The following is a 13,489-nucleotide window of genomic DNA, read 5'->3' as shown; positions in this document are numbered from 1 at the left end:
TAATAATAGGTAATATTGAATAGTTTAATAATAATTACAGTCATTTATATCAACTATACATATATCAAAAAATAACTAAACTTCTAACATTTTAAGTATAGATGACACCATTAGAATATATATAAAATGATAACATTTATTTTATTAAAACCTTAAGTTTTTCCTCTGATCTCTGTACATTCACAGGATACTGGTTAACAAAGCCAAGCCCACTTCTTGTCGTCGGACTAAGCGTAGGAGGTTTTCGTGGTTTTCCTATTCATATAACATGGGTACTCACAAAGTCCACTTCGAAGACATGTATTGTCTCAAGATCTAGGGGTTCTCTTGTCTTCTGAGTTCAATAATGACAAAGACTATATTGATAGCTGTATATCCGAACGACGGTTATAAAATCAAATCTTATAAAATAATATTCATTGATTTAAAATTAATATACCTTTAAGTCTAATATTTTTAATATTCACAGTACTTAATAAATATAATTTTTATTTTGATACTGAATCAATTTATTTAAAATGTATTAATTAATATTGATTAGATTAATAATAATTAAAGTCTATTATATCAACTATATTTATATTAAAAATAACTAAATTAAGAGTTATTAATATATTTTCTTTTTAATATTTAAGTATAGATGGAGCCATTAGAATAGGAAGCATGATATCATTTATTTATTATGTAATAATTAACACGTGTATGGTCAGTAGTGTTGCCACTGAAAGAAAGTTATAATAGCATTTAGTAGGGCAGAAATAATTATTTAATAACTGTCAAATGGTTAAGTGAAAAATATATCTATGAAACTGTATTAAGATATTGATATCAAATCCTTTTCATTTATACACGTGTTCAGAATACAAAAGTTTAACTTATTAACACATATCTAACCAAGCATTCGTGGGTCAGTGGTTATGATATCCAACTACTGACCCACGAAGGCTTTTTGATTGGCGTGAGTTCGACCCTCAGCCTTAATTATATTTAATAAATAATATTAAAACAGATTTAAATATTAAAATAGATTTAAAGTTATTTTATTTCTAAAATTCTCACATCGATGGCGCCACTAGAGTAAAAGTATGATATCATTTATGTGTTACGTAATAAGAGATGACGTCATAACTTCATACTATACAATATCTATCCAAATAACAAAGTTTCTAAGTGTTGCCATCCTTAAAAACTAATATTAAAAATAATAAGTGTTGCCACCCTCAAAAAGCTAATAAATTAAATAAGAAACAGAAACCGAAACTAAAATCGAAACTACAGGCGGGCAGAAATAAGTATACGGGCAGAAATAAGCAACTTCCGGTTATAGGCGGGCAGAAATAAGCAACTTCCGGTTAAAGGCGGGTAGAAATAAGCAACTTCCGGTTGGGGCAGAAATAAGCTCCGGTTGACTTTGGGTGATGTCGTCACTTCCGTAGCACCAACCGCGGCTATTCTCAAAAAACTAATAAATTAAATAATACACAGAAACCGAAACTAAAATCGAAACTACAGGCGGGCAGAAATAAGTATACGGGCAGAAATAAGCAACTTCCGGATGTAGGAGGGCAGAAATAAGCAACTTCCGGTTATAGACGGGCAGAAATAAGCAACTTCCGGTTGGGGCAGAAATAAGCAACTTCCGGTTGGGGCAGAAATAAGCTCCGGTTGACTTTCCATGATGACGTCACTTCCGCCGCACCAACCGCGGCTATTACTACTGTCAATGTCATTCAGGAAAAAAAATCAACTTTCAACCATTAAATGCTGCAACCATAAGATTCTAAATTAAGCCATAATTTATATGCATTATATAATCCATATTAAGTAGTGCAAAAACATAATCCTATATTAAGGTAGCAGGAAATTATACAGGGTGTCCCAAAACGACCGCATAAACTCTGCACAGCTAGATTCCTCGTTGGGAGTACATAAAAACTGCCCAAAGAAGCGTTCTTGTACGATCCATAGTTTACGAGAAAAATACGAAAAACAAAGTATGACGTCACTGCCGGTGCAAGAAGAAAAGCACTTTATTGGACATATCCACGGCGTGCTCAAGCCTGCCTCGACATGTACGGCGGACACTTTGAACATTTGCTTTAAATTGTGCATAGTATACTGCTGTTGATATTTTCAATAAAATGTTTTTTCTTGCACCGGCAGTGACGTCATACTTTGTTTTTCGCATTTTTCTTGTAAACTATGGATCGTACAAGAACGCTTCTTTGGGCAGTTTTTATGTACTCCCAACGAGGAATCTAGCTGTGCAGAGTTTATGCGGTCGTTTTGGGACACCCTGTATTAAGATTAGGAACGATATAATGGTTCAAAATGTTCCAAAATTTCAATTTGCGTGTAGTTTTTAATATAAGATTTCGTAAAAGGACAATTCTCTCATCATAAAGAGATCTTAATCTCTGGCAGCGATCAGTAAGCAGGTGGGTGACCAGTTTGATCAGCATGTGCAGGGACCAAGGGAGTGCGTTATCGGTCGTCGGTAATCTATTCTACTGTAAAATGCTCGAATTCGCGTGAAAATCGTTGGGCTGCAAAAGAGGGGGTGCCATCCTCTCTGCAGATTATTAAAATTATGATGACATGTGTTCGAATCATCTTCAATGATATTTCCCAGACCATCGCCAATAGCCCATTGTGCAACTCTAATGCGATGTACATGAAGTACCTACCGTACCCAAGGCAAGCGAAGTACCAAATCCTATGTATTTTTATACTGTACTTAAGGAAATCTAAATCAAGTAGATAGTTTCGTTAGATAGATATTTTTCGTTTTGGATAGATTTTGATATAGTTTAGAAGCTATAAAGGTTTCGTATAGTTATGTCCATTCATGCGACTAACTTCGCTATTTAGACAAGTAAGACATTTTTCCTCTTTCATTTTCTCTTACGCTAAATTCAATAAAATCGAAAGTAAGCCGATAAAAGTGTTAGCTTTATAGTTATAAGGGTTTTATTCAAATATCAGTGAAAAATTAAAAATTTAATGAGTGACAGTCTTGTAACAAATTATAAGTTCTGCTTTATTGTTTCGATTTCATCTAATTCAGCTTAAGAAAATGCATAGGTAATAATACCTTATTTGGCAAGTAAAGTTTTTGTGGCGTAATTAGGTAACATAATGAGTATTTATTCCAAATTGTTTCCATTTTGAGCCACGATGGCTCAGGGGAATGAGCAGTCGCCTTCCAATGAGGTGAACCGGGTTCGAATCCCAGCAAAGGCCGGTCGATACGAATCCGCATCCGACTTGCATAGACCACAGCGCTGACGTAAAATATCCTCAGTGGTAGACGGATCATGGGTCCGTTTGCCTTCAGGCTAACCGTGGGAGGTTCTCGTGGTCTTCCTCTCCGTGTATTGCAAATGCAGGCTAGTTCCATCAAAAAGTCCTCCACGAAAGCAAATTTCTCCCAATACTTGATCCAAGAGTTCCCTTTGTCTTCTGGATTGGATTCAAAATTGTAAGGATAAGGAGTTGAGCATTAGTAGTCGTAAACTCAAAAAATGGGATCACTGTTCAACGATGGTTACAAAATTGTTACCATGAGCCGTGGTGGCTCAAGGGATACAGCGCTCGCCTTCTAATTAGGTGAACCGGGTTCGAATCCCAGCTATGGTTGGCCTATACGAACTTCACACCCGGCACTTATCCTGACGTAAAATATACTCAGTGATGGACTGATCATTGATTAGAGTCCCCTTGCAGTCAAGCTAACTGTGGGCGGTTTTGGTGGTTTTCCTCTTCATGTAACGCAAATCTGGGTCAGTTCCATCAAAAAGTCCTCCACGATGGCAAATTTATCCTACAAGTCCTATGTTTTGATTGTTACTTGGCTTGTTAACCATCAGAACAGTTCCGTAATTAGAACTGTTCCTCGTATGTTAAACTAAACAGCAATCACATTTTCTCTCGATACGAGTTATGCATTCTACGGTAAAAATAATTCTTCGAACAAAAGTTAGCTAAAACAATTCTTTTCAGTATCTAATCAATGCTTTCGGGATGACATCATCTTGACGACAGTGGCATTTCTTTCGCGTTTTAGAATCGCGAGAAGAAATAGTAAGAGATGAGGAACTAGAAATCGTGATGGCCTTGCAACTTCCGCCTCAAATCGAATGTCATGAGCGAAATGTGACAGCTCAACCAACTTAAAAAAAAAGAAGAGAAAACCCTTCCTATTGTTACCTAGAATTTTGATCTCGTCTTTCGATTCAATCGCCCGCGAAGTCAATGTTTGCGTTTGCGGTGACATAATCTCTTGCTAAAATCGCCATGTTGATGAGAAAATTTGATGGAATAAGAAGAAAACTGAACTACAGACTCCACCACGCAAACGATTTCCCCCCCCCCTTTTTTTGGGGGCCTAATTTTGACAACAGGCGAGATGAACTCGGCGACTGTAAAACTAAATAATTGTTTTTAAGTTTGAGAGAGAGGTTTTTACTTTACAACAATCTATACAGATAATGTAAGATGTTGTTTGCGAACTATTGAAGTTGTCAGGTGAAGTTTGTTATTCAAACGCAATATTTGTTCTTGTCAAATAACAAATAAATTAATGGGAAAGATTGCACGAATTATACGTAAAAAAAATTAGCCAAAAGTGACGAAAAATAAAATCCTTTCGCTATTACTTCAATTTGAATAAAAAGAAATGTTTTCCATTATACAGATAATTATTTACAGTTTTCCATTATACAGATAATTATTTATAGTTTTCCATTATACAGATAATTATTTATAATTTTCCATTGTGCAGATAATTATTTATAGTTTTCCGTTGTACAGATAATTATTATATCGTCAAATATTAGTTACAGTTACCCAGTGACCGAATTCGCAATTGAGGATATTTTTATAATCAGAGTAATAACTTAAAAGAATATTTTTTTAATTCAGAAATTTGAATGGAATTAAAAAAAGTCGTAAAAATTGAATTTTTTTTAAATTTTTAAAAATTTCATAATTTTTATTTTCTTCTTTTTTCAATTTTTTCCCTTCTTTCTTTCTTATATATATACAGGGGTTGGACAAAATAATAGAAACACTTCTATACTTACTCATTTTTTTAAAAATTTCTCTAGAAACACTTGAAGAATTATTTTAAGACTTTAGAAGTGTTTAAGTCATGCGATTTCTCATACATATCAATAAAGTTTAAAGCTTTTAGAGGCCTGAAGGACAGACAATAATTTACGAACGAAAAATAGTATTTTCGAACTCCCTATGCCACAAAATACAGCGATAAGTTTGTAATTCATATTAGTTGATTAGAAAATGAAATATTTGCGCAAAATTTCGTGAACCTAGCTTAAATAATCATGGAGATATGGACCTTTTTATAAGAAACTAATTTATTTGTTTTACATTTTCTAACTGTGACTGCATAAATATTCAATAAAATTAAACATTTTTAGAATAATTTTTAATTGATAATAAAAAATTTATTCTAAAATTTGAAAAAAATTCGTTAAAAATTGCGCCAGATATGAGTATTTAAAGTTTCATACTGCGCATGCGCGGAAAACATTCAAAAATTTTTTTAAAAACTCTGAATTTTATTCAGAATCGTGTATGGTAACTTATGAAAAAAGTCAGATTTGAATATCTTTAGAATGTAAAAAGTGTTTATCAAATTTCCAGGTAGCTTTTAATGATAAGCTCTAAATGATAAGGGGTTTTCATTTTATATCATAAAACAAAATATCATAAAACTTATATGTATACTACTTACAAATATGTGAGGTTTGTAATGGAAAAGCAATATATGTTCTCATCAATAAATAAATAAAAAGAGGGAAATAGAGAGAGAAGAAAAAATTTGCATATTGAATAAAAGTTAAGTTAAAAAAATGTTATCGCGCTATTAAAATACCATAATTGCATTAACAAAAAAAAAAAGAAAATTACAGATTTTTAGTTTGCAAATAAATGCAAATATTTACTTTCTTTTTTTGGGGGGAGGGGGGGGGGNGGGTCAGGTGAAGTTTGATATTCAATTTTTTACTTATTTTTTTCATTTATTCTCGGGGGGGGGGAGTGATTGCGCGAAGTTAATTTATAAAGATTTTGCTCTCATTATTAAAATACCCTAATTGCATCTCTGAAATAAAAAAAACTTTTTAGTTGTTATTTATTTGTTAACTATCATGCATGTGAAGTACATTGCATTTAAATGCGATATTTTGTTTTGAAATAGAAAAAGATTTGCCCGAAGTTAATATCTGCGACGATTTAACGTCTGATTGCAAAATATCTCAATTTCAGTCACACTAAAATAAAAAGAAAAGAAAAAAACAATTACATCAATTCTTACGTCCTTATTCACTATGAATTATTAGCTTTTTAAATAATATCGTAATGTACTAATTATAAAATAAAATAATAGTAATTTTTTGTTTATCTTTTTCTTTTTAGATAACAAAGTTGAAAATCGACAGCAATCCTTTTGCCAAAGGATTCCGAGATTCCTCCAGACTTACTGATTTGGAAAGGTAAAAAAAAATTTCATTAATAAATTTATTTAACGAACAATAAAATTTGTTATTTCTATTACTAACCTTATTAATTCCATTGGAAAAAAAGGCTGACATCTCCATATATTCCCTACCGATTGGCAACTAATGATCACAGATATAATTTTTTATAGTAAACCTGGGAATTATACGTAATTCAAAAATTTTGTTCGAAACTCTATTTGCTATGCACAGTTTAATTCGAAACACTATTTATAACTCTTTATGAGAAAAGAAAAAAAAAATCAGATTTCTCCTGCCCCTCATTTTCTTCAATAAAAAGAAATATCACATTTTAATTTCCTATTTATTTTTAACTCTTCACTATCAGCGATTTCATTTGTAACTTCACGATCAGCCAGAAGAGGTAACTAAACTTTTTACATGTATGTGTCGCCATCTGTTAGAAAACAGGAGAACTACCTTTTATAGTCTTTTGTTCTCTTTTTAATTTCCCTAATTAATTTAATTCTCTTCGGGCTTGAAAGCATAAGACTTCATATAACTTCATATGCATTGTTAATAATTTCTCAAAAATACGCTTAAAAAAACTTCTCGTTTCATACGTTATAATTAACAAATTAATAATAATACTAATAATATGTTAAGGAGCTTCAAATTTAATTTTGTAATCTCAATTTAATTAAAAGTTGGATCACCATCTTTAATAACATAATCAATACCATTAAGTGGAATGACGTTGTCAGACACCAATTTTTATCTTCTTTTTTATCTTCTCATAATATCAACGTTCGTTCCATTGTATTGTAATGCACATAAATATTATTACTTCGTCTCATTTTCTCAATTTTAAAAAAACTTACTTTTCAAATTGCTTCTCTTCACAGATGACCAGGTTCGGATTAAACGCACACGTGGCCCTAGGCCATTCAAATTTTTAGGGCCCTTAGATTAATTTTTTTTCTCGTATATTTTTTATTTATTCAAATATAAAAGCATTTATATATCTTTTCATTTAAGAAAGCAAATTTAAAATAAAAATAAATAACAATAAATTAAATTTTACTTTATTTTGTTAAATTGGAACTAAAAAAATTATCGTATTTTATTAATATATATTTAAAATTGATTATTTTTAAAAAAAAATCATTGCTTTTCTTAATTTTTGTAAAGTTATTTTCAAAAAAAAATTTTTAAGGGGGCCCCAGGCCATGGCCTAGTCTGGCCTAATGAATAATCCGGCCCTGCAGGTGACTTCTTACATGAAACATTTAAAATAATAGTCATAAAACGTTCCAAAATTTAAGCTTAATCATTTGATAATACATATAGCTATAATCATCGCCAATAACTAATCCTAATATAAGCAAGCTGGCTTCCGAATTAGAAAGGAAAATAAAAAATCGTTTGAAAATTTTATGAAGAATGCATAGATTTAATTGCCCATGTCGGAGATCTTATCGGGCATTTTCAAATGTCTCCCTTTCTCTAGATAACAAATGATAACACTTCTCTTGAAATTTATTCGTAGCCATCATTATGAAACAATATCCCACCGTTAAGTCAGTGCTTTACTCTAATCAATGAGAATGACCATTATGCCCGAAAGAGCTTAGGGTAAAATGGGTAAAAGGGCTTAAAAGCGAATGGAAATGAGAAGAGCCCTTTATTCTTAATGGTGCAGGCACTGACTGGACGAATAAATTAGCGATTTAGTTCCAAGCACGTCCCACCTTTAAGTCCGCTCTACGTCAAAATGCCGCCCCGAATTCATTAATACTACCGCTGGACTTAGGTCTGCGTTCAGAATTAGAGCCTGGACTTCGAAAATGAGATTTCTCTTAAGGACTCCGTACTTCCAGAAGAATCGATTTCGGGTTTTAGAATTAGCGAGTGACAGCTTTGATCTGTAAAATTTGTTAAAGATAGCTTCATATATTTTAAATGCTTATTTGTTTCTGTTTCTAGTTTGAAGGCAATTTAATTGCACGGTAAAGAAAAAAAAATAAATAAATGAACTTTACATGACAATCTACTGCAAAATACTGAACCCGCACTGGGGAATACTGAGTCCGTTAAAATATTCGCAGAAGGTTCAGTAATTTTACTGAAATAAAATACTATTAATTACTTCGACTTATAGACATTGAGCATTTTCCAGCTCTGAAACAGCCAGGCACATTGCATTAGAGCTAAAAGCCTCTTGAGACATAATCGGAGAGAGTGCATATAGACTGGAAAAAAAATTGAAACCCAATCCGTGATTGGCGAAGATTATGCCCACCATATCAAATGGGCTACTGCCCAAAGGTATGATTTGTTTTGGGAACATAGATGACTTTGTGACCCGACAGATTTAACGTACACCAATCTCCATTTACTACCCGAGGAATTTTCGGCCGGCGGGAATCAAACTCACGACCTCTTGGACATGGGTCCAACACCCTACCAACCTGGCTATCCCAGCCTTAGATATTTTCTGTAACTTTGTAAAGGAGAAACTCGGTTTTATGCATTTGAACGAAAATTTAAGCATTTTAAAGAACTCTTGTTTATCCCCTTTGTATTTATATCCCCTGTTTAAAGAAAAAAAGCTCCAAACTCGATCATGAAATGGTGTATAACAAGGGACAAAATGATGATTATTGTTAGAGTATAGATCTGGTTTTCTAGCTTACCATTTCAACTTCACTTCTTTTTGAATTCTCCTTTGAAGGAGAAAGCTTGGCCAAGAAGTCGTCATCTGAGGTCTGGAACCCAAATGATTTTTTGAGCCTTTAAATAAAGGATGCTTGAAATGAACGTCATTAATTTAAGAATCCGTGAAGCAAAAAGGTGGACATATAAGAGGTCGCATTAGTTATATTTAAGCTAAGAAAAAATGAAAATAGCTATCAATAGCTATCAAATATCACTACAGAGAATGAGAGTCTGAAAGATCAAAACCTGTTTCATTGCTGGAAAAAATGGAAAGAAGTCAAATATCGATTGTCAGAAACGCCTCCAGGTTTGGTCAGTAATCAAGCTGACTTTAATGTTATGCATATCGCTTTTCTCATAAGTGATTTGCCCAATTTTGAGAGTATTTTTTGTTTTACAGAGCTTGAATAATGATATACAGTGCCTTATTTCTAAAATATTTTTAACAACTACTGTAAAGGCATATACTAAAGGTGGTAATTACAGAACACAAAAAAAAAATATGAGGTTACTACTTGATATTTCCGTTTTAAAAAGGGAGTGAAAAATAAAATAAAAATTAAGTGAATACTTTTAAAATATATCGTTTGAACCTTCATGGCAAGAAACGCACCCTTTAAACTTTGAATTCATGAGAAGCTCATCTTTGGAATATGGCAACGGTTTTCAAAGTGTGTGCCGCGAGGTGTCCATAATTTCAAGTCTAAATTTATGATAATTTCCTCAAATCATGTTCATCAAATATGTATTGCTAATTAATACCTGTGGGAAGCTGTGTTTTCAGTAGTATCTAGGAGAACTAATATCACTCTAAATTAAATGTCGAAAAAATGAGAGGAACTATATCGAGCTTTTCGAAAATATAAAATATATACAATGATTTTCAAACTCACCATTGCACTAAACATGCTAATTATACTGCCGTGAGACATTATCTATCCTCACAAGGATGTCACAATTTAAGAACGCATTGGATATGGCATTTAATTAAACCTATAAGAATAAGTTTATTTATCACACAAATAAAACAAGGTTTCAATCCCCCCTTTCCATGAAAATTCGTTTAATCAAGCAAAAATAACAAAGTAAGAGTAAATAACATGCAAAATTTGAAAAGGAAATGGTTTGTTTGGAAATGCTATCTTTGATTTTGGGGCAAAAAACTAGCAACTGAATTTTTTCTCAAAAAATAAATTCTCAAAAACTCTATTTTCATAATCTCATTGCACCAATTTTTTTCCATTAATTTAGTTTTGGTTCTTATAAGTTTTGTATTTCTTTTAGGGAGTCAATGGAGACCTTATTGAGAGAACACGCCTTTCGATATTCACCTTTCCGAACACTCATGACCGGTGAACTTCCTCCTGATCAGTATGCTCTATCAGGTAATTATTTCTTTAATAATCCATACGTACAAAATACAAAATATTGTATGATGATTTAAACGCGATTTAAGTTCTACATACAACGCCACATTATTAAACCAATTTTTTTTTGTTATTTTGAGTAAACTTCTTTGAATTACAAAGTTAAAGATCAAGCGATTTTTTTGCAAAAACACAAGAAATAGTGAACAAAATCAAGTTATATTTTGTGTTAAAATAATCCAGAATGCGGTAAAAACGAGGATAACAAAAAGGTAATGGCATGAACTCAAGGCAAGTTTGCGGGCATCAGAGCCTAGTAGTGAAACGTATTCTGTGGCAAAAAGGAACTTATGGAGTGTTTAATATAGGTTATGAATCACTCTGACGGCAATCCATGTTTCACAATGAACTTTTTGCGGGCTTTGCGAATGATTTGAGTTAATAAATCCCGGAGGTTGCGATGGTTTCTGGATAGAGGTAACGAGCTGCAAATTTTCTGTATAGATCATCTCAGAATATGCTCTATGGAAATAGAATTCAGATTTAGAGATCTGACAGGCCACTCCATCTTCTAAATATCTTCAGCTTTAAGGTATCTCTCGATCAACCCAGTCCTGTATGGACGCTTATTTTCATTTATAAAAAGAAACAGAAGACAAAACAGACCTCTGCAATCTTATCTAAGACTATACAGATCTAAAAAATATGAGCTTGATGTCAGTACTTTTCCACATTGAAACGCTTCTGAAATTATTTTAGAAGCAAGCAGTGAATTATTGAGAACTGGGAAACTTCCTTAGACTTCAGAATGGCCTAACCCTTTAATAAACAAAAACTATACTTATTTTTATGTATAATTTGCTAAATTGTTAACGAGTTAGTAAATGTCTAAAATAAGAAATAAAGAAATGAAAATAAATTTCTATAATGTTACATACGTTCCAACTGTTAAACAGTAACGTTTTTATTTTTTATTTTCTTTTAAGAACAACAATTGGTTTCTTAAATTCAGAATACATAGTTTTATATTATTTTCGATTGACTCCTTTGGTTCTTTAATCGTCATCCATTCGTACGTGGCATATGTACAATTATAATTTCATTGCTTCCAATTTTATTCTATTACTCATAACTCAAAAATGATTTAGCATCTCTCAAAACTTTCTTCAAATATAATTAGCATGATTTAAATAAAATGTATTTTTCTTTCAGGTTTAGGAGGAATGCCATCGAGTGCCGATCTCCTATTCATGGCGAGTCAACCAGGTTCCCCATGGAAATTTCCATCGTCCCCTCTAAGCATGGCAGACTTGAGTGCCTTGATGTCAGCTCAACATCAATCCCAACAAAATCAGGCTAACTTACAGAGTCTCTACTTTGGTCTACAGAGATCTGCCTTTCCGCCATTTTCTCTACTTGGAGCTGGTGGTCCGACTGCTTTCATATCCGGAACTCCACCTCATCTACAGCCACCGCCATCATCAACACGAAGCACTGCCGGAGGTTCTAGCCTTTCGCCTATAAGTTCCTCACCGACTATGTCGTCGGTACCGACTTCAAGTCACTCTGGAGCACTATACTCTTCAATCCCAGTGACTGCATCAAGGTTGCCCCCGCTGTATCCTGGATTGAAATACCACCCATATTTTCATCCTCGGCTAGTGCAATCATCGTCGAACAAAGACTCAGAGTGTGATGTACTGGCACCACAAGTTTAGCATATTATAGTTTCAATTAATGTCTTGAAATTAGAAATTTGCACAGCTCAGAATGCTCAAAAAAGAATCCAGACAAAACGCTCCCGGATATCGTTTGGGTCAGAGACATCGCAAAAATTGTCTGTTGAAAATGATTGAAGAGGCTTTTGTATCTTATAGAATCTCGAAGCATTGATAGCTCTCAGCTAGTGAAAGTGTACAAAGTTATGTAGAAACAGAAATTATTATATTTATGGTCTGAATGTCTATGAAACTGTTAGATTGTAAACAATGACTATTACTATGACAACAGAAGAGGAAGTCATAGAATGTCTACGTTTCCTGCTTGTGTCTTTCATCATAATTGTAATGAAGGTTTCTTTTTCTAAGCATGAAACAGTAGAAAGCTTAAAATGCTTATGAAGAACTTTAACCTATTTCCTGGTGCAATGGTAAAGGTGGCTGGTTTTAAAAGCGAAACTTGGTTTCATCTGAGCAGAGGACAAGAAGGAAAAATGCTCTTTGAACTGTTTCTAATTGCGTGTTTCTTTATTATCAAACTTTTAAAAAAGTGATAAATAAAAATATATTACAACTTCTTTCTTCTTTTTATTGAAAGATGCCTAAGAAAGTCATTTTTGTTGTTACTTTCAAATTAAACAACCACAATTTAGACCTTTATATAGAATATCACCCATTAACAATTACTCGAAGAAAAGATTTATAACTGGAAGATATTTTAAAAATAGAAAAGTTAGGAAAATTTTAACTACGAATAAAAGTAAATGCATTTTTTTCTTATTTAATACCTTTTTTTTTATTACAAGCCAAATACCTATTCTACGTACAGGTTAAAAGAAATCTTAAATGAGACTGGGGGACAAATGTTCAGTTGCATTTATGCAAGTACTTGATATTGAATAATTTGGGTGTGGGGATTTCAAATTTGAAATTAGTTTTGCTCCGAAAGCTACAGATTATTTTCAAAATGTTATTTTTAGTTCAGTTTACTTTTTGTCTACGCTTATAAAAAACCTTATAAAGAACGTATAGGTTTGAATGTATGTACAAGTACATATCTGTTCCTTTGAAAATAACACGTAGGACAAAAAAACAAATGACCATAACTTATTGCATTACAACTGAAACTGAAAATGTATTACAGCCTTCTTCATGTAACACCCAACGTACATTGCAGTCACTCGACTGAATTTTAAAAAAAATC

General features: G+C 32.7%; 1 protein-coding gene across 1 annotated transcript in view; it reads left to right on the top strand.

Annotated features, from left to right (window-relative positions):
* Positions 1-12,863, top strand: part of LOC107456793 (T-box transcription factor TBX20) — a 109,919-nt gene extending 97,056 nt beyond the window's left edge. Inside the window, exons 5-7 of the mRNA XM_016074747.3 lie at positions 6,442-6,518; positions 10,485-10,585; positions 11,780-12,863. Coding sequence (XP_015930233.1) covers positions 6,442-6,518; positions 10,485-10,585; positions 11,780-12,285 — 684 coding nt within the window. The 3' untranslated portion in view covers positions 12,286-12,863. The remainder of the gene's footprint in view (positions 1-6,441; positions 6,519-10,484; positions 10,586-11,779) is intronic.
* The last annotated feature ends 626 nt before the right edge of the window (positions 12,864-13,489 follow it).

Source organism: Parasteatoda tepidariorum, chromosome 4 (assembly GCF_043381705.1).
Source record: "Parasteatoda tepidariorum isolate YZ-2023 chromosome 4, CAS_Ptep_4.0, whole genome shotgun sequence".
Lineage (NCBI taxonomy): Eukaryota > Metazoa > Arthropoda > Arachnida > Araneae > Theridiidae > Parasteatoda > Parasteatoda tepidariorum.
The sequence above is the reverse complement of the archived record's forward strand: the minus strand, read 5'-3'. Positions and strand labels throughout refer to the sequence as shown.